Source organism: Austrofundulus limnaeus, unplaced genomic scaffold (assembly GCF_001266775.1).
Source record: "Austrofundulus limnaeus strain Quisiro unplaced genomic scaffold, Austrofundulus_limnaeus-1.0 Scaffold1104, whole genome shotgun sequence".
Taxonomy (NCBI): domain Eukaryota; kingdom Metazoa; phylum Chordata; class Actinopteri; order Cyprinodontiformes; family Rivulidae; genus Austrofundulus; species Austrofundulus limnaeus.
Window position 1 is genome coordinate 51,588 of NW_013953506.1, and position 22,652 is coordinate 74,239.

At 40.0% G+C, this 22,652-nt stretch overlaps 1 protein-coding gene across 14 annotated transcripts in view; it reads right to left on the reverse strand.

The window, feature by feature from the left end:
- fmnl2a (formin-like 2a) overlaps positions 1-22,652 on the reverse strand; it is a 51,341-nt gene that overhangs the window by 23,015 nt on the left and 5,674 nt on the right. For all 14 annotated transcript variants that reach the window (XM_014030704.1, XM_014030713.1, XM_014030708.1 and 11 more), the window contains exons 2-4: positions 10,191-10,274; positions 5,904-5,984; positions 1,348-1,424 (exon numbers count right to left, since the gene is read on the reverse strand). In XM_014030704.1, coding sequence (XP_013886158.1) covers positions 1,348-1,424; positions 5,904-5,984; positions 10,191-10,274 — 242 coding nt within the window. The remainder of the gene's footprint in view (positions 1-1,347; positions 1,425-5,903; positions 5,985-10,190; positions 10,275-22,652) is intronic.

Sequence of the window (22,652 nt, forward strand, 5' to 3'; positions counted from 1 at the left end):
ATGTAGCATCAATTATGCTAATGCTAGCTGTCACGTTCTCTTGTCATGGCCACACCTCCGCTCTCTAACCCCCCTTCCCCTACCCACACCCCCTCCCCTACCCACTTTGATGCATTTTTCAAATTTCGCCTTGGGGCGGAGTTATCTTTTCACAGGGGGGGTAAGTTACACTTTAAAGGCCCTGTCACACTAGACAATTTGTGCCAACTTATGAAACATTTTTATGTCTAAATTACTAATAAAAGTTATATATTTGATCAGTTTGTTAGAATTACATTATGTACATGCCATAAAGAAGCTTCCAGTTGATTTTATCAATTCCATCTTAAACGTAGACATCTTTAAAATGTTCATAAGTTGTCTTGTGTGACAGGGCCTTTAGATATGTTCTGGTGGAGCTGTGTGAGGGAGGCATGGGGGAGGGGTGCTCTGTGGGACGGGACCAAGGAGGAGATTTGGGTAAATAGGCGGTGCTTTGTACCATATAGAGTTTTTCCATCTCTGCACGGCTACCACAGGAGAGTCAAGGATTTCTCAATCATGCACATATGTTGTTTATGAGGGAATGACATTATAACATGATATAAAGCTCAGTAAAGCTGATTTTGTATTATACCCTCCCTTTACAGCACCTTAGATGAGGTTAAAGTGGGCTGAGGTTGATACCAACATACGGAAAGACAAAACAAGTTCCAACTAGTCTGTTACTTCTAAAATAAAGAGATTAATGATTTGTTTGAAAAGCAGCCTCTTAACTTTTTGTTTCAGTTTTGTTATGCTCAGTTTCTAGATAGATCTCATTTGTAAGGGTCAACCAGCCTGTCACAAATTACAGAAACAGCGATGAACGATCTCAAGTTTGAGAATTTGCACAATTTTTTTGAGATATTGATCTTTCCTTGAGGCTGACTATACACTCTGAATCAGTATCAGCCGCCACACGTTTAGGCTTGTTATCTTTGAATACCTGACGSTGATGGTGAAGGCACCAGTGTTTCATCAGTTGTGAAATCGTTCTCATTAACAACTCAATGGGACTTGCAGACTCAAACGCAGAGGCTGAGCAGCCAAACTACAGCCAGAAAAATGTGCTTTCCTTCTGGAGGCTGTTCGTGTGTCAGCTGCTCCAAACAATCCATCGATTCATCTTTTTCTTCATCGCCACATGGCCGTCGGTGTAATATTAGGATGGAGTGCGAGAAACGAGTGGGGGATGGTGGTGTTTAGTGTCAACGTCTGTGTCTCTGGGTGTCTGGAATCTCAGACTTGTTCCCCTTAAATCTAATATAGGCCAGCACAGGACAGGCAACACTACACGAGCTTCACGTAGTCCTCCTGTTGACTCACCCTATGTAATTGGTCCGTAAGGAAATTTCCAGCTCTCTCAGAACTTGGGTGGACTCCTGTACCCTCCGTCTGAATTTCTGAGGAAGGAAAACAAGGCGGGAGAGGTTAAGTTTCATCATACTCCTATAAATCAACATGTGGTAGCGCAGAAATGAGAGATGTTCTGGACAAAAAGGCCAGACAGACCTGAAGGAATCTGACTGTTTCATGCATAAATAACAAAAGGAGTAAAAAATTTGGGCTAGGTTGCGCTTTTTAAATGTTCCTGTAAAAAGGTAGCTATTAACAAGGCTATTACAGACAACAAGCTGACTCATTGGAAACTTAAATAAGAGCAGTTCTTTTCTTCTTCCCTTTTTTATTTTGCCACTCATGTTGCTATTAAATAATGTTTTGGCATGTTTTTTATGGTTATAGCTTTAAAAAAAAATCCACGTGAACTGTATGAAGGCGGGACTTATCGAACGAGGCACAAAAACAAAGTGAAACTGACAGAAAATGAGAGGGGCTCCTCTTTTCGTTCATCCAGACTCAGAATTATCTGTAGAACCCCAAACAAGAGGCCGTTCATGCTGTTATACAACCACAAGAACAAAACGAGCCGAGCGAATGACCAGTGGCGATCAAACAGTTTTACGGTGCAACACGAGGAGCAGTGGGGTTGTCCCTGATGAGAGGGGGGAAACTATTACAGAGGAGACAGAGCAAAATACAGAAATGAAGAAAAAGACTATGATATCTGCCGTTTGATATGTTGAACAGTGTTCACAGATGAAAGATTGATCTAAAATGTAGTTCTTGTCTTGTTAATACAAAACTTCTTTTCACCACACTGTTCAAGGGCCTGGGGGTGTCGACTTGTTTGTATCTTTTACAGCTGGTCTCAGTGAAATGTTCTCCAGGATTAATGAAGGTCTTTCAGATGCACATGCAGAGCTACGGATTTTATTTTCAGTTGATCCGTCTACCGTATGTCATCTATTTTCAGCCAATAACTCTTTGAGAATTGCCTTGTTAGTTAGTTCAAAAATACTTTTTTTTTGTCCGAGTTATCTTTATTTTATATAAATTCAGCTAAAGAACAATTCCTGTTAAGGTGGCATCTAATGGAGTTGTGACTATAAGATGACTAGTTAGTGAAAAAAATCTTTCAAGTTGCTCGCAAATGTCTTCATGATCATTTTCCATCATGTTTGCATCAGTGAGGAAACAGCTCTGTTCGAACCTATTATTAACATCGACTGAGAAAAAAAAAAGAGCTGTTCCCATAACGTATTCTCTCGGGTGTAGGTCTTTGGGCTTGGGCGGCGTGTGTTTGGAGCATAAGGAGATGTGAAACAGAGTGTTTTTATTGGGGAGGAGTCGTTTGTGTGCATGTGTGCAAAGCGGAGCATATTTCGGGGTACTGCGCAGGCTCCTGGAGCCCCCGCCAAAATCACCCCACACTTTAAGTGCTACCAGCTGCATCACAGAGAGAGGGGAGAGAGTGTGAAGACGACATGAGGGGAGAGGAGGAGGAGGAGGAGGAGGAGACCCGGGAAGGGGAGACAGCACTGAGAAGGGGTGGGGAAACAGTAAGATTCCGGGGAGGTGTGAGCACAGGAGGGGTCATCCTGGAAACAAATCAACGGCTGATACATTCTTGGAGACTAGTTAGACTGGAGCTCTTCCTCCTTGGCTGCTGATTGGCTGGGAGCTGCTCCGAGGAATGCACGGGAGCCTGCCTATGGAAAGCAGAGGCAATGACCTCTAGTTCTCTCACAGTGGCACAAAGTGGCAATTGTTTGAGTTTGAAGAAAAAGGGGGATGGAGCAGGAATGTAGAAAGAAGCCCATAACTCTTTCTTTTCCTCTGTACCCTCTGCTTTTTTTTCTTCTGTCATTCCCTGTCCATCTCTTCCTCCCCTCTCGGCCAAGTCTTTATAATTCAGCATCTCTACTTCCCTTCCTTGCTATATTTCATTCCACCCTAGGATGCCCATTCACTTTTCAATCAGGGCTAGGTAAAGACGCAGGTCAATAAAACTTAGAAACACAAAATAGCTGAAGGGAGGTCCGAACAAAGCTCTGGTCTCATCTAGAGGAGTTTCAAACAAACATTTTTGATTAAATTCAATTAATTGGAAAAAAAGAGGGAGGAGGAGGATTGGGTTTGCTGGAAACACATTACTGATTATCTCATCTGGATGAGCTCCAGCAGTGATGCTGAATGATACACCAAGGACTTTTAACACCGTCAYAATCTCCTGGGTGAGGTGAATTTAGAAAAAAAAACCTTCAGGGGCTGTGTCCAATTTCTAGATCTGCGCCCTTCGAAGGACCCGGCCTACCCAGCCTACCTGGGCTGGATCATTTGTCGACCTCGAAGACCAGAAGAAAATGGCTGTGAATTTGGATGGTCTGGCTTTATTCCCACCCTTAACACAGTGCATGTCCTGTCACCTACCAACCGTGACGGTGCTAAACAGAAGCAATGAAGATAGAAGAAAAGATTGAAATTGGCAAAATATCAATAGAAGAAATTAACAAAATTAGCTTAGAGGGCAATACATGAACTAAGGGACTCGCCACACATTGTCGTTTACATTTACAATTATTTTTACAATAATATTAAAACACGTTTACGCAAATAAAGAAAGTCTAACACAACAAAAATATTTTAAACTTTCAAGTTTTGTACCACCAGATTTTTATTTAGAGCTGTATTCCTGTTTCTTGCTTTGTCTGCCATTACAAACAAAATAAAATAAATAAAAAAATGTCCAGGCAATGCGTCTTGGGACAGGGTGGGCCAAAAAAGACACACTAGAGTCGCCCCACAAATCCGGGCAAAAKGAGGACACGTTTGTGGGCTGCGATTGAAGGAGTTTTTGAATTTGGAAAGCCTTCAGCACGGCACAGCGAYGTAAGCATCCAACAAATTCAGCCTTCGAAGGACGCAGCCGTAGAATTTGGACACAACCATTGTGAGGGCAATCACGATGCTGCTATGCACATTTTCTGTATCCCAAGTATGCTTTCTTGAACTGTCATGCTCTGTAAACTTACCCTGGCATGACTATTTCAGACCTTATCAGGGTACAATTATGGGTATCTTGTCTTGGGCTGCATGAGGCCAATGCAGCGAGGTCTGCTTCAAATTATTCATCGTCAAACCAAGATGTTCATGTTGATTTTTTTTAGTGAAATCTTTCAACGTGAAGGGGGGCTGTAGTGATGACGTGATTCTTCTGTAGGCTTAATTTTGGCTCACCTAACTTGTCCTTGCACAAGCTAACACAATTTACCTACATTGTCCTGTGATTGTCTATAATGTCTGCTTCCACCTGAGTCATCCTCCTGTCTTAATCAGATCTCTTAACTATGTAATCTCTCTGGCATCGGTGCCAACCTGACGTACTGTAGGTACAGTMCATGGGGGAATTCATCTAGCTTTTCGTTGACACCACCCACCACACTCTGGACATGTTTGCTGGGACTTTTTTGGTTTAATCATCAATGAAAAGGTTACAGAACATCTGCATCATGTATTCGCATATCTAGTTTCTGTTTCAGTTTTACAATTCACTGATAGTTAAATCTAAATGTTTCCTGTCCAGGTTTTTCTTAGCAGCATGTAGTTGCATGTTTTTAATCAAGATGAGGCATCTTTTATTCTTAAACTCTTATGAAATAGCAGTTTTCCCACTGTAAAGAACCACAGTCAGTAACTCGGATTAGACAACACGCAAGGCGTTGCGCATTCTTTGCATCATAAAAAACATGGTTTTTCTTTTTCTTTTTTTAAACCATAGTCACATCATAGCTTCAATTTGCTCAAGCTGCTCCAGCTGTCTTATTGCGGTTACTTTTTTTTTTTTTTCAAAACACACTCAGCCCAGATTGAAATATTCAGCGATTTCTTCCTCTTCTAGCAAAGTCTGCTGGTTCATTTGTTCATCGCTGAGGCTCGACTCCCAGCGTCCCCTCGAAACCCTACACAGCTCGCACATCCAGACCAGAAAGACCTAATACTTCTTGGCAGCGCCTGAGAGTTAATAAATACTTGTCTTAATGGAGCCCCTCCTCCTGCTCTCCTCTGCTCCCGACAAGAGCCAAGAAAAACAGCCAAAGCCGGCTGTTGAGATGATATAGAGACATTTTTATGATAAAAGCTCAATTCGCTCGTGATAATTTCATGATGGCTCCTGCTGTGCTGCGAGAAAATGCCAATGCGGCAGTAAGTCTGACCCTTTCCACCAATCAGTCTTTTTCAGTTATCSATATTTGCCTTTTTATTTTGTTATCTGCTTTCGGCCACAGAGTGGAACGACTAAAGATTGGTAAAAGATTCTCCAGCCTGGGCGTTTCTGATAAACAACGGTCTCGTTTCTCACTGTTTTGTAACTCGAGTTCCACAGCTATCTCCCAGGGAACTCCTGCATGCAATCTTTCCTCAGCTGTTGATGGGATATCCTGGACAAGACCTAGAAGGTCAGCGGGGAAGGAAAACTCTTGCAGCGGAGCAGCCGTGCCGCTGGGGAAAAAAAATGCAGCTGGGTCCGATGGGGAGCTCACCTTTCTCGTGACTGCCGGGTCCAGATAACTCCTCAGTTTTTGGAGGTACGTGTGAGGTGGGTTTTTCACTTGGAATCGCTCCTGTTGAAAAAGGAAAAATGGAAAATGAGTAGATGGAAAGGAAATTAAACCAAAAAAAAATACATTTTTGCAAAAAATGACACCCGGAACATTTGTGGTAAAATCAGAAATCGATGGAGAGTTTCACACAGTTCTAGTTTTTAGTGAGTTTGATTGACAGAAGATAAGAATATAAAAAAGTCACATTCTAAATAACTTCCCAGCAAACTAAAACAACTAAACCTTTGCTATCCAGTTGAATCTGATTAGGCTTTTTGTGTAATTCTACCTTTTTAATGGGAACTTCAGATTAACTTCCACTTCTAAAAAAAACCAATCTCTAAAATCAGAGCTTGTTTTACTCAGGCCAGAAGTTTTATTTTGTATGTTTTGTCTCTTATCTTCAGTCGAAAACAGTTCCTGAACAAAATAACAAGCTTTACTGAGATTTATTGTATGAACCACAGCAAAAAAATAATAATAATAATCCACAGAAACAAAACAAAAGTCGGGAGGTCCCATGATTTTACTTGTGATTTAAGCTGTACTTTAATATCACAGCTTTGTGTGGATGTGTACGCACATGTTCCAACTCCAGCCAGCAACAGGTTCGAGTCACACTATTGTGCTCTAAATATAAACCGGAGAGATTAGTACCCGGATTTGGATCAGTGTGTTGAGCGGGAAATAGTACTTGTATTAAGCTAAGCGTGGCATCATGAGTGGATTAAATCAGTAAAAACACAAAGTCAGTGTATCAACTGGAGCGTAAAAAAAATGAAAAGATGTTCTTAAAAAAGGTAGATGAAATAATTGCTGCAACAAAAGAAAGACTTRACTCTGCCTGTGCAAGTTCTTGCTCTGCTCTGAGAACAGCAAGAAGAGAGGAGGGATTATTTCTGAATAATAGTTTGTATACATTTTTCAATAATCTGAACTGTGTCCCTTCAGTTTTTCTGCTAGCATAAGGATGTGGCATACATTTCAAATAAAAAAACTAATCAAAGTTCTGACTTGTCTTAATTTTATATTTTWAAAAAGGRGACATGTGCAAAATCCACTKTCTTAGTCGTTAAACGTACTTTRCTGTGTACTTGGAGTCTCTAGGGCTGCAGAAAAGTAGAATTTAGTCACTCCTGATGCTGTGTAGATGTACATATATTCTGTTTGGGTCATATTTTCAACCCATTCCAGTTTTCTCTATTTCTATGGCATTTTCTTAACTATTACATCAAATTATTTGCAACGAAACTGCCAAATAAGGTCTGGACTTAACTAGTACAACTTTGTCGTCTCCATTCTCCTCTGGGTCAGACTCTGGCTCAACATGTAAGGACATCTTTTAATTGATTTGTAAATAAAATGTTTGCTATGATAGTCGTAAACCCCTCTATCACACTAAAACGGACTGGTCTGAAAACTGGAGGAGGGCCTCAGAAAAGGGGTGGAAGAGGGGCTTGTGGTGTTAAAATAGGGAGGAATTCAGACCAAAGCATTGAAATTCCACTTTCTAGACCCCAACTGAATGATTTAAATGTGAAACAGAAGGATTTAAAAGCATGGTGTGTCTCATTTAAGGGCCTGTCTGGAATTTTGATCTATAAAAACATTTGTCTTCATCAATGATTTGATTTGCTCTTTTTATAAAGCATGAGCTCTTAAACACTATAAGAACATTAGGAAGTCACACATACACTAATCAGCTCAGGGGTGACTGTACATCCACACAGCAACAAGGTAACGCAGAAGCATGAACTCTGCCAATAAAAGGTGTGTATAAAATGATGTATTTGAGGTCTACACTGAAAAATCTGTGCTTATTTGCCTCATATAACCTGACCATATTACCATCAACCTTGATGTCCACACTAAGTAGAAACAGGAAATGTTCCCCAAGTTCATTTCTCAGGAAACATGTTTAAATGTTTTTTTTTCTAAAGTTTGTGAACTTCAGCTCATGAATATATACATATGTCAGTGTTGTGGTTTCCTGTGACATTTAAATGGCGAGCCACTAAATCCAACATCAAAACTACTTTTACTGAAAGTTCGATATTTTTAAAGGACAGTAGCTGTTGCTAAGATCAGCCAATTCATTTGTACAACAGTTTCCGAATGACTTATCACTGTGCAATGAATCTAATTTATTTTAAATGTTCAATTCTTGTAGTTTACAAAAGGAAACTGCTGTTGAACCTCATATTTGAAACAGTTTAACACGTTTCTCAAGCCTCAACAGTCAAAACAACTCAGAAGTTTCATGACTTGCAGCTAAAGTGTCGATATCCTCCGAGATATGTGGCGTTTTTCTCATTTTAAGCCTTAGTTTGCTGAAGGCAATCCTACATTCTTGACTGGAGTCACAGATGTTCAGAAGCATGCTCTTATACAAACAGGACTCTGGTGTCATCATCAGACTGTGGCTTTTGTTTCGCAGCCCTTACAAACCATTCACCCTCCGCAAAAAAATGATGAGAATCGTCACATTCATCACCTTCCACAAAAACAGGAAAGACTACAGTGGGGTGGAGAAAGACGCCGGCAAATTTACGCATTTCTGCAAAACAAATGTGTTGACAGATCACCGTGCAGACATAGTTGGAAGCAAAGAGTGTTAGGAATGCAAACAGATCACTAAAACAGAATGACAAAAACTATGCTAAGGATGACACACCTGTCCTTTATAGTGGGGTGGGTATGTAAACAGGGTCCTAATGAGATTCAAGACGATGTGTCAGCAGAGCTGGCTGAAACTGAGAACTGATTAATGCTTTCAATAATATATCTATAGCGTTTAATCAAACAGATTTGATACATTTATGTCAATTTTTTTAGGTATGTTTTTGTATAGAAATGTGAGTCAAACATATTTTACTGATGTTTTTACATTAGGAGCATCCTTTACGTTTCAGAAACCTGAAAAGAATACGTAATTTTCAAAAAGCCTCTACCTGTCGCCTTTTCTTTTCTGCTTACCTCCATCACTGGGGCTACATTAGGAGATTCACTGTATTTATGACCAGGGGCGGACTGGGGAGAGAAAAGTGGCCCAAGACTTCCTGACACTTTCAACTGTCAAGTTTAAGTTACTCAGACTTGAACAAGATTTGGTTTAAAAAATAATTACATTTACAAAGCAAGCATTTGTTAGAAATCTACAGGGTGTACCAGTGAAGCTAAAGTCTTTGGTCTGTGAGAGGAAATGGGAGAAACTGGAAAAAATTCATGCAGAGGGAGAACGTGTAAACACCACCCAGAAAGGTTCCCAGGTTAGGATTTTATCCAGCAACCATTTTGCTGATAAACAACAGCTCTACCAGCTGTGCCACGGGGCTGCCAAACTTTATATTTATAATGTTGAAGATTCTCAGTCGTCCTCATGATAAAAAGTTAAAAAACTGGACTTCTGAGTTCTAAGCTTTATAAATGTCATAAAAGTCTATAAAGCTTAAAACACCACACTACTACAAACACGTTGAACTGACAAAGCTTCCCTGTGTTCCTGGGAAAACTCCTGGTAGACTTGTATTCTAGTTCACCCCCGTCTATGACTGATAATATCTCTCTCGTGGCTATGGGCTTGTTGTGGAATCATGAAAAGAATAAAGTTTGAAGAATAACTTTAAAAGGTGTCTGTTCATTTAGGGGTAAACATCAGCTTATTAAGCAAAAATTAAATCCCAAATAGTCGAGATGCAACACTTGGAAACAGACCAGCTAGTTTCAATTTCAGTCTGCGAGTGTATCACCCATGCTCTTTTTGGCACAGTTGCCTCTTCGGGGTCACTAAGTATCAATAGCCTGCGAGTGGGAGGTGGTTTCGATCTGGTCTCTGCTGTTTTTCTCCACTGCTCAAGAAGGCAGAAAAACTCAGGCGGAGTTCTTAGACCACAGCTCGCTGCACTCTCTGTTATTTCCTGCACGCAGCACTGACGCTGATAACAGACTTGAGTTTTTCAACAGGCCAACTGATCTGGGCGCCCTGCTGGCCCACTTAACCCACTTGACCAGGACAGTCAACGAGGTGTGTGAGGATGAGGAGAAAGGCTTACAGAGGTAAAAGCAGGGTAATGGAGCATATAGAAGCTGTGGTCCCAACACACGGCAGGACAGACCGCATCCAGGAGCAGATATAAAGAAGACACTTCAGACGGTCGATAAGATGAATTGGATTTTCTCTGTAGGTTGTCGTGATTTGATAAGACTTGAGCAGCGGTCAACACCCACCTGATCACAAATCAGCTCCCATTTCTTCTCATTGTCATACTGCCGCAGGAGTCGTGCCTTGTCTGGAGGAAGATTCATCGAGTTCTACAAGAGATGGAAAAAAAATTAGAACAATTAAAGAATCCGAACACTGAACCTAGAGATATTTTTATTATTAATAAAATAAAAGTTTCTCTGGCCTCTTTCTGTAACAGCTTTCCACATTTTTTCTACTCAAAATAGCAGTTTTATTGAAAAACATTAAACAATGCAAACTTGTTTTAACTGGACAACAGCCCTCTCCCACATCAGAGCAAAATGGGACAGCGGCTGATTTTCAGAGTTTTGTGGAGGTAGATAAGATCTGCTTCTCATGTATTTGGCAGATCGCCAAACACCCAACATTAAGGAAATTGGGGCCAGCTGATTTATTTGAGCACTCCTAGCACCAAATTAGCACAAAAAGTAAGGAAATTTGTATTTGGTAGATTATTTCTTTGTTGTAACAATGCCTTTTGGCAATAAATTTTATACAGGGCACCTGACTGGCTGGGGGGCTCAAAACAAGTGTCAGTAGCAACAGCAAAATAAGCTGTTTGGCAGTGGTCAGACCCCAGCATACTTCAAAGGCAAAGCTCTCGATTTACCAGTCGGTCTACGTTTCTACCCTCATCTATGGTCACGAGCTTTGGATAGTGACCAAAAGAACAAGATCATGGATACAAGCATCCAAAATGAGTTTCCYTCACGGGGTGTCTGGGCTCTCCCTTAGAGATAGGGTGAGAAGCTCGGTCATCCGGGAGGGACTCAGAGTAGAGCTGCTGCTCCTCCACGTCGAGAGGAGCCAGTTGAGGTGGTTCATCTTGTTAGGATGCCTCCTGGACGCCTCTCTGGGAGGAGGCCCAGAGGAAGACCCAGGACACACTGGAGGGACTATGTTTCTTAACTGGCCTGGGAGCGCCTTGGGATTCCCCTGGAAGAGCTGGCCCAAGTGGCTAGAGAGAGTGAAGTCTGGGTCTCTCTGCTTAGGCTGCTGCCCCCGCGACCCGATCCCGGATAAGTGGAAGAAAACGGATGGATGGATGGATGGGTGGATGGATGGATGGATGGATGTGTGGACGGATGGATGGGTGGATGGATGGATGGATGGATGGATGGGTGGATGGATGGATGGATGGATGGATGGGCGGACAGATATGGTCAGAGAAAATTTGGTTAATTTTTATGTGCACAACCCACATATCCAGCTCTACTGTTCATCCCACAAATGCATGTTCCTTACAAATGTGGTACCATTTAAAAGAGAAATTAACAGGCTTTCCAATGATTAGATTTATTACAACAAAACATTGTTACAGCAAATAAATAATCTACCAAATACAAATTTCCTTAGCTTATTTCTATAAACACAAAACAAATAATAGCTTACTGACCTGATCAATGAGTCACAGACCTCCACCAGTTTAGGCTTTTAACACAGTTTAAGTGTTCGACTGTTAATAGGAAAATGAACACAAAAGGATGCTGCTCTCAAGAGTGCAGCAATATGCAAACTTAAACTTAATGCAACATTAGTTGTTCATTTGACATTCAAATGCCAGCATGTTTATAACTAATAGTCAAACAATTTGAAAGCAAACCTTGCAAATTTGCTGTGGCCTTTTTTCAGCCCATGTGAGGTTGGAGAAATGTGTTGTTATGCCATCTATCATTTTGCTAAATGATTAACTATAATAAGTAATCCCATAAAATATGAAAATATTTTGCTTGTGAAACCAAGTCATCTTCTTAATCTGTGTTCTGCGGTGATGCTGCAGCACAAAAAGCAGAAGCATCTTAGCTCATGTTCCCAACCACAAAACGTAATCTGGGAAGCAGATGATTGGAATTACTACCAATCAAAAAACTGTTGGGTCTCAGGAGAAAAAAAAAAGTAAAATAGTTATTTTCAGGTTAAATGAAATACAAGTTTATATTTCTCCTTTTTTCCATTCACTACAGAGAAATAAAGAAAATATTGCTTTGCACRTGTTCAGTGAATGAATTTTATGAAGAAATTATAGGCAGTTCTTGGTGAACAGTTTCACTAAAAATAGACATTGCGCAACTTCTTCCTTCACCCTGCTTTACTTTAAAATCTGCCTCTGTACAAAAACACCTCTGCAGCTGCACAGAATAAGAATCGTTCCAACACTAGCAGGATTCAGCTCAACCTTCTGAGATTTAGAAATACTTAAAATTAAACCTATAGTACGGAGAGAACAAAAACATGAAAGAATTCCAGCAAAACTAAATAATAATTCTACTTCTACTCTTTTAGAATTAGTGACAGGAAGACAAATGAGAAAATATCCTGAGATCAGACTCGTTTCCAGGGGCAAGTTTCACAAATTTGGAGTCCGACCCAGACTGTCTGGGCTCAAATTTGCTTTAGCACAACATTTCTGTTGTTCTGTTATGGGGTTTTCTTTTTCTAGAGTTTCATTTATTAGAATGGCAAAGTTATTGATCTGTGTAGCCATTTTCATTTTTTAAAAAGGTGCATTTACAAGAGGAAATCGACGTAGAAAGTTCTTCATGCACGGAAATATGGATTAGACTCACTTTGCATCTTACAAACAGTTATACTAAAACAATTTTTAAAAAGAGACTAAATGATCCTCGTACCGATAATGACATGAAAATAAAGTGGTTTGGAAACTTTCTTGCTAATTGATGATTGGGTTTTATGACTGCCTGCTGCTACATCCATCTAAACTGATTTCTTTATAACAGAAATCCATAAAACAAAGCCCTGACATTTGATTTAAAAATATAGTATTAGGGCTGCAGAATGTGTTGAAACATTTGTCATCATCAGGATAACAGCCTGTGCAATAGTTATAATGCAAAAAATATTTGCATTTGCATATTTAGCACTGTATCACGCATCACACGTTCTTCTGATAGGTGCAGACCTATAATGCATTTGTTTTCTAACTTGTTTGTTCTTATGAGAAACCATCAGTCACATTGAATTTTACAGGTCCTATCCCACCAGGCTCTCCAACATGATTTGAGCAGGAAATCTAATTAGTATTCAGCAGAAGTTGCAGGCCGACCCACCGATGCTGTGCTGACTGCAGGGAATTAGGAGTCTGAGGGCCTCCATTGACTCAATCTGGCTGCTGGCCAGATGACTAGATTTTTTTTGCTCACTTTTCTTCCTTAAACACATTAAAAGACACCTGAGGAGATGGCCACATTGACATGAAACAAGTTTACAAAATCCCACACAGAAGTGCTTTAACATTCTGTTCACCTCAGTTAAAACCAGTGTCAACTATTGGGTTACTTCAGAGGTTTTAATTATTTTGCTTTGATTTTAGAGAAATGGTGACCTGGCTGTTCGGTGGGGGGTCCCACCGAACAGCAAGCCACCAAGCCACCGGGGGGGTGGCTTGGTGAAGCTCCAACTAAAGCAAAAGAGCCACTTCAGTCTTCATTTCAGCCCAATGCAAACGAAGTGTGACAGCCACTCAGCTCGCTGGAATTCAGTTTCCCCACGTCTGAAACCACATCAGCTGTGTTATTAATGAGGTGCTGTTGACGAGGCCCACGCAGCTTTTTACCAACACCTGACTGCAGACCACCCTGATGAACACAAACACCAAGGTCTAATATTAACCCGGCAGTAAATCCCACAGCTGTGCTGATAGGAAAACACAAGATTATGATATTATTGTTGAGCGTTAGCAGTAGGGGTGTAAGAAAATATCGATACACTGAAATATCGCGATATTTCATTTCCAGATACTGTATCGATATTCTAAAGCCCTGTATCGATTTTTAATTAAGGTTTAAAATGTCAACCTTCTTGCCARCCRTTCATTTTTATGTTGTAGTTCAGCCTTTGACCACTAATTGGCAGCAGTGAGCCGGCCATTTGGCTCCTCTACCACGTGAGCGCCAGACAGTAAGGGTAGCATTAGCATTGTAAGTAAACATTAGCTTTTTTTTCAGTAATAGGTTTTTATTTAATAGAATTTTTGGACAAAAAAAATCGCAATATATCGCCTTGCTTACAGTATCSCAATATATCGGGATATATCGTATCGTGACCCCTCTGTTATGATATGTATCGTATCGCCAAATACTTGCCAATACACAGCCCTAGTTAGCAGGGCCATATCAGGTGCAATAAAAATCTAAATTTTCCATCTAATTGATAAATACATTTTTGGGAGGCAGTTTATATTTGTATAGGCAGTAGTATTGTTCTACGAAACAAGTAATTCCTAATTAACTTATTACCTGATTTTACAAAACTGTGTTCAGAAAAAAAAAAAGAGCGTAATGGTGCCATATTCAAGGTCACATTTCCCAAACAGGTAAAGCAGGCTCGTGCAAACCACCCATACAAACAGGTAAACATATGACAGCATAACTCTACAAAAGTATCTCAACCTTGGCTTGTTTTTGTCCCACCCAGTAGAAACATTTTCATAACGTAACACTTTTTCACTGTCAGTAATCAGCAGCTAAACTTTGAAAACTCAATAAAACAAAAGTAAGATGCAAAAAGAAAAACATGATAAGAGTTGCAATCAAAAAGAAACAAACACAGACACAAAGCGTGAGAATCCTTCCAGGCAGCAAAACAAATACAGCAAGAGGGAAAACTAGAATTTACAGAGCTGGATGGACCATGCTTCCTGTGAGCCACAGTTACATTTCAGCTCCAGAGCAACTGCCTCCAAGGGAAAAAAAAGTTTTGCTTAAAAAAGAAAAAWTTCTAGCTCAACTCTCAACACAGAATGGCACCAAACTGAACAGCCCAAAGAATCCTACACAACTTCAGCAACCTTGTTCAACCCCAATATTCATTTAAAAAAACAGACAAGGCACGTTATTATCCACGTGCGAGTCATAAAAGGAGTAAAAATAGACAGCCTCAAGGTCCTCCAACCACCTTCAGAAGGTCTGAACACCAAGGGGACAGCTTTCAGGGTGCAGCTGGCTAAAAGAAAGCAAATACAGAGCCCAGATCAAGGGCCTGCTTCAGCTGGTGAGGCTGAGAGAAGATAGGAACTAAGGGGAAAAAATGCTTACAGGTCAACGGGTTCAAAATAACACGTTTTTCTTGTGTGGTAACCAAATAACTTAGCTTCTGACCCAAAAGATGACTGACAAGTGATTGTGACAATATCTATTGATTGTATAAATGTACAAACTTCACWAACACCCGTTGAATGACAACAAATAATAATGACATGACTACAAAGTTTTAACACCTACAATCCCATTTGTATTAATTTATTAATTTAATAATTATGGTACAAATAGCATGTTTTGAAATTATCTGCGGATCCCCATTTGGTGCTTTTTTGACAAAAGGCTCACTACAAGACATCTCAGGTTGGGACTTTGGGTGTATTCACACCAGGAAAGTCCTTTGGTCCACTTGTTTGGTCCGAACAATAGCGGACTTTAATTTTTTCCTTTGGTGTGGTTTGCATTCACATTGTGCTTTTTTTGCAAGTGGACAATAATTTATAAACAAAGCCACGCAGGTAGCGGTTATTGCTCCCATTGGACAGAAATGATAGGGGCAGGACAGAGCACAGACCCAGAAATAAAGATGGTGTTAATACAACTGACTATTAAGAATATCAAGATTAGCTCATTCAGTGGTGGTTTTATGATAATATAATTTGGGACAGTGTTGTCAAATGCAACATAAAGAAGACTAGATGCTCCACGTTCCCTGACTCACAACGGATCATTTTTTGTAACAGACTGTTAGCATTACCAGCACTACCAGCACTACCAGCACTGAGGGACTAACTGCTCCAGAGTTCGTTTGGAAGCGGACCGGGGAAACAAACTCTGGTCTATTTAAAGTGGACCAAATGTGTCAGGTGTGAATGCACTTAGTCCCTTTCTGCCCACCTCAGAGGTATTTCTGAATGGACTGAGGTGGAGTGAACAGGAAGTTGAAGCAAACCTACCCCCGATGCACGATCATGCCACATAGCGAGGTAGTAACAGAGCCAAAACGGTACACATGTGAAAAGATAAACCTGCTATGAATAATATGATGAAGTGATGTCATATGGTATTAAATATTTTGCAGAAGTGGAACTGAAAGAGGCAAACTGACCACTGTGCAGATGCAAATAAAGCAACTGTCAAATTAAAAACTGACTTTTGCAAAACCACAGTCCTTCAATTTTCTAAAACSTAATTCAGTTCTAAATCTTTAGTTGACCTACGATGGACTGGCGACCTGTCCAGGGTGTACCTGTCCTCACACTGTGACAGGATATGGGACGCACTGACCCCACTGACCCTGAAAGGAAGAAGCGGGAAAAGATAAAAGATGGATAAACATCTTTAGCTATTACTATTATTATCACAATCAATACTGTATACTGTTTGTCTTTTTCCAGCTCAAATCAAAACACAAATTTAACTCTTTAAAAACAAGTACTGGAATGAGATGTAACGGAGAACAAACAATTGCATAATACTAACCGCAGCAGTTTCCATTGACCGTGAAAATGCGCAAATTAGAATTTCGAAAATAAATTTTTTCCTCAATGGAAACACGTCAATTTAAAAAAATTAAGTTTTTCGACAAAATGTTTTTGCACTAGGATGAGGTGGGTTTTCAGCCGTATCGAAATTGGTGTTTTTCGTAAAACTGCAATGGAAACACTTTTTCACATCATGGGAGTCACGTGATCAACAACCGGCTGTTTCTACTAGTGAAAAAGACAACAACGAAGAAGATAACAGGAAGTAGAAGTAGTTGTAATATCACAGAAGTAGTAAAAGAAAGTAGTAAACTCACCGACCACAATTTCCCAAAAACACAAAGCATACGTAGCCGCTCCCAAGTATAAGGGACTTGTCGCTGGAAAGCCTCGATAAAAGACGCCGACGTCTCCTCTGATGATGAGTGCTAGTGTCGCGATACCAACATGCTATGTGTTTACATCAATTGCCGTCATGTTTGTAATGACTTATCGTGAGAACAAGCAAATTCAAGCGTTTCTTTAATAGCATTTCTTACTTAATGGAAACACCGCAGTTGCGAAACTGTGTTTTTTTGACATTAACAGAATACCGACAAAGTTTTGCGCACATTTGCAATGGAAACGCAGCTTGTGTCATCCCTTATTAATCCATGCTTTGAATGCTGCACGTTTTGATCTCATAATTATCCTCACTGAGGAAAAGAAGCCAAACAGATAAGTACCATTTGATTGGTTGAGAAACCTTGAAAAAAAATACTCTAATACTCAAACTTTTGTCCCAATTTGAAAAAAGAAGAATTGACTCAATGCAGCATCTCAGAGTTTGTTCTCAGTTGTCCATACGAGCAATAACTATACAATAGGCACTTGAGCTGTTTAGTTTGAGACACACCCATGTTACCGTCTTACTTCTGACTCTTTTGGATGTTAAGGCAACAATCTAACAATCCCAAAGCCAACAGATCCATACTCCTTGATCCAAATCTCCCAAACCAGCCCGTCAGCCCTGTGTACACAAACACGAGGCAACCCTCAAACAAATGAGCTCAACGACATCCTAACTGCTCTTTTCCAGTCGTGGATCTGTTTCAATCTGCTGTTTCTCTCATCTCAAAATGAATTTTAATCCGCTGCGCACCACAACAAGAAAAACTCAGATTACATCAGTCGTTACTGACACGTCACAACAAAAACTAGTACRTTCTGTCATTCCCGGAGGATTGAGAAATGTACTGTTCTGATGAGTACATGCTTCATCAACTGCTTCCTAAACATTTATTTTATTAGCTGCAGGCTGAACAGAAAACATCCTCTTACAGTACAAATTATTACTCACACATAAAGTTACACGTCTGTTCTTTAGCTGCTTGTTGTGTAAACCATCTTTGTAGTCCTGATTTAAAAAAAATAATCCAACCACATTAAATTTAGTATGAAGCTAACAACATTGCATATTTTTGGTGAACATCACTGGGAGTAAATAGACGTCTTAAAGGCGGGGTRTTATACTAAATCAACTTTTTTGATCTTTATATCATCAAAAATATGAACAAAGTGTTGTTTTGACTCATTCATTCAAKTTTGAGAAATTCTTTAATTTCCTGTGGTAGCCATGTGGAGCTGCCTAAATGCTTGYTGGTACCACCGCTTATACCTAGCTCCTCCTTGAAGATGTGCTGAAATGGGAGAGTCTGAAATGGTAGGAGGTTCTTAAAGAGACAGAGGCCAATTTTAAGGAGTTYAAATAGGCTATAATGCAAAGTCAAATTTATTTYTGATATACACAGAATTTTCGTAACAAAAGAGAACGTAGTAATTTGTTTGTGGTATACAATTGAACTACGTGTCTGCAAGAAAAGATATAATACCCCCCTTTAAGGGAGAAAGGAAGTGGCCGGCTGGGAGGCACGTGCGATCCAGATTAAACAATGTACCGCTCATTAGCACAGTGTGGCTTCATAATCCTCAGCGTTCTTTTAGGGGGCACAGGTGTCCCCTGTCTGTCCCCAGATTATCTCTGTAATCCCCAGGACCCCCTAACTGGATGGTAGTTCTTGTTTTTGAAGCTGGTTACTGGGATGCCTCGAGTGAAAAGGGTGACTTCAAATGTTGGTGCACAGCTTCTCTGCGTTCCAACGACCTTTTATCCAATTAGCACAGAGTGGTGAAATACATTTAGCATCATCACTTCAAATCTGTGTATCCATTAAGCCTTAAAACTAAAAAGTGGAAAAAAAAACTCTAAATTCTGCAGCTGCATGTGGAAGAACTCTCATTTCACTTCCTCTGTTTGCAGTCATACAATCTGTATGACAGCAAACGGCGCMAACAGCTTTTCCAAATCTTTAAGAGAATTCATTTGCGAAACTTCAACACCTCGTCTGTGTTACGAATAAATGAACTGGCCRTTACAAAAGACTGACTACAATGTGTTAGCTGTGGACAATAATCCCTTCGGTTTGATAAAACAGCATCAGAACTTGATGTTATCCAAATACCGGAACAGCATTATGGAGATGGTTTACAACAGCAGGGCGCTGTCCAAATAAAACAAGTGATACATGGACACAGAGGGCTGGACCAGATGTGAGATTGTGAAAGAGTCTGGACTAAGGTGGAGTCCGTCTTGGGTTCCAGATCTGCAACATAGGAATCAAACATGTTGTTTATCTAAAAYACGGCTCGGGGGACTCTGTAACAAGCTCTATAAACGGGTAAAGTTATGTGTACAGATATTAAAAATGAACAATCTTCCTTCAGTAAAGAAATATTTTTACATAAAACCAGTCATGGTATCAGACAACTACAACAGTYCTCAGAGATTTGATTATTTGTATTTATACAAAAACCAGGAAGTGCTAATGCTGTTTCAAACTATCAAATTAAACCGGTGTAAGATTTCAGAGTTGGCAATTTAACACTTCAAAAAAAAAAAAAAGCAAAACAGAAGCCAGTCTTGTCAAACCAACGTTGAGTTTCAACACAAATCTGGCAGTGCGAGCTAACATTTTGTTGATAGAAAGATGATCACAGATGAAAACCYCAAACACAGCAGTGATCACACCACAGAAACTTTCCTCAACATGTGAGGCCTGACCCTCAACCTTCAACCCGCCAGGACTTCATCACAAACAGCAGAGTGGTCTCCAGTTCTAATGAAATGACTGATGCGCTCTGTACGCTGCTGAACAGGAGCCTGAAAACAAACTGATTGCTTTGTTACTTTCTGCCAAGAAAAGAAAATTAACCAGCTGCGAGCAGAAATCTATAATGCACCAATGCAGRGTACATTTCATATAGAACGAGTGAACATCAGTTTGACTCACCTGTTYCTCCCCCTATAACCTGACTCAAATTAATAAAGCCTTTTATTGACATTTATGTTGCTATTAGTCTGTCTTTAACGTTAACTGTTGCATTTTTTCCACTCAATGGATTTGTTTTAATTAGAAAAACCATGTGGGTTTTAATAAACTGCTACTTTTTAGCATCTGAGATGAGAAACAAGAAAGCAAAAGTTTGAAAAATTAGGAAAATTAAAACTAAAGAGCATTTTTTCGAAGTCTCAGTTTTGGCTTTGGACGTTGGTTGGAAGTTTTTAATCTAAATCCTCAGCTTTAGTTTTATGTGAGGGTTCCAGAATAGGAGGTGCATCGTCTGTCTAATAAATCCTGAAACTGTAGCAAACAGTCTCTCTCCTGATCTGACTGGTTTTGGATTAAACCCTGGCAATGAACACTAAAGTACATTCAAATGCAAAATAACCTCGGATTCTGCACTGCAGATGTTAACTCTGGCAAGTCCTTCACCAACAAAACCTGGCTCTTAGACCCTGGCAGCTTCCAAAACAGCATATGTCTTTAAAAGAGGCCCAAGAAGAAGAGTTTAGTAAAAAAAAATGGGATCATATGAAATAAAGTTTTAAGAAGATACATGTGTAAGAGTCTGGGGCAAAGTGTGATTCTGAATATTACATCTATTTAAACACTTTTAGACCCACTTTATATAGCTACATAAAAAGATGGATAAACTAATAGATGAAAATAGTCACAGCAATCATTCTTAAGCACAAGGTCAATAAACAATAATAATAAACTGGAACCACTTGACCCTGATGCCACATGTTATCTGGTTTGCAACAACTCAGATGTTTGTTTCTACTGGACTTCTTTTTTCTGACAAAACTCAAAACTTCAACATTAAACAGTTTCTCTGATTTCTTAAAAAAATAATTAAAAAAAACACCTCTTGCCTGGTAGTTCAGCCCAGCAGCCTGGCTTTATGGCACATCTGTCACTTTGGAGCCTGGACAGAACCGGACCATAATGCACTTCAGAGTTGGTACTGGGTCACCCCTTTGTGTGAACTTAAATTGGTCTTGCTGGATAACACTGGCAATGGACTGTGTCCCAGATAAAACAGCTAGTCTTTTCAAGGCTACACCACACAACACCTGCAGGAGAAACTTCAGCAAAGAGAACAACAAGCAAGTCAAAACATGGATAAACCAAGTTGCAAGGACAGTTCTGTTTCTTACAATATTGTTGATAGCTCAGCTAAAAGCTTGATTGTTTTCATTTTTCTGATTGGGACTATTTATCAGTACTAAAACAAAACATAAAATGTCTCATGGTTAAATTAATCATACCCTGTAAAAGTCAATACTGCCATGTTTAGTTGGAACTCTGTGGCTTAAAGGACACATATGSTTTAAAATCCTTCTGTTAAACATTTAAATCATTCAACGCTTTGGTCTTAATTCCTCCTTATTGTAACTCTACAAGCCCCCGTAGGTTAACGTTTTACTATAAACCTCCCATCCAAAAAGTGGTGCCAAAATACACAACATTTAAAAAACTGTTTGTAAATCCCATGTAGAAGAAACAACAAACCTAAACAACTACTTGTTTTGTGAAAATACTGTCAGGAGATTGGCTTCTATCAACATTTGGCTTGTTTGTCACTCGGGGGATACAAGGACACAAAACCTATGTCAAGTTTCTGGTGAGAAATCAGTCAAACTTCTTGTCTTGATAAGTGCAGATCACATCCCTGGACGTGGCCACAGGAGGAAAACTGATGACAAATCAAAGAGACGGCTAACACGAATGGTAACAAAAGAGCCCAGAAATAACTTCTAAAGAGATTAAAGGTGAACTTCAAGCTCCAGGAACATCAGTGTGAGATCGCACCATCCATCATTGTATGAGCCAAAGTGGACTTAAGGGGAGACGACCAAGAAGGACACCAAATCATAAAAAAATCAGACTGGAATTTGCCTAACTACATGTTGACAAGCCACAAAGCTTCTGGGAGAATGTCCTCAGGACAGATGAGATAAAAATGGGACCTTTTGGCAAGGCACATCAGCTCTATATTCACTGACAGAAAACAAAGCATATGAAGAAAAGATCACTGTCCCTACTGTGAAACATGGAGGTCTGTTATGTTCTGGGGCTGCTTTGCTGCATCTAGCACAGGGGGTCCTGAATCTGTGCAGGGTACAATGAAATCTCAAGACTATCAAGGGATTCTAGACAGAAATGTGCTGCCCAGTGTCAGAGAGCTTAGTCTCAACAGGACAATGACCCAAAACCCATCTAAAAACACCCAGGAATGGCTAAGAGGAAAACAAGGGACTATTCTGAAGTGGCCTTCTATGAGCCCTGACCTAAATCCTACTGAGCAAATTTGGAAGGAGCTGAAACATGTCATCTTGAAAATGCACCCTTCAAACCTGGGACAACTGAAGCAGTTTGCTCATGAGGAGTGGACCAAAATACCTGCTGAGAGCTGCAGAAGTCTCCACAGTAACAGGAATCGTTTGATTGCAGTGATAGCCTCAAAAGATTGTGCAACAAAATAGTAAAGTTAAAGGTACCATCATCTCTGTCCAGGCCTGTTTCGTGAGTTGTTTTTTTAATTGTGTTGTAGCATGGTTGAAAAGCATTGTCTGACTTTT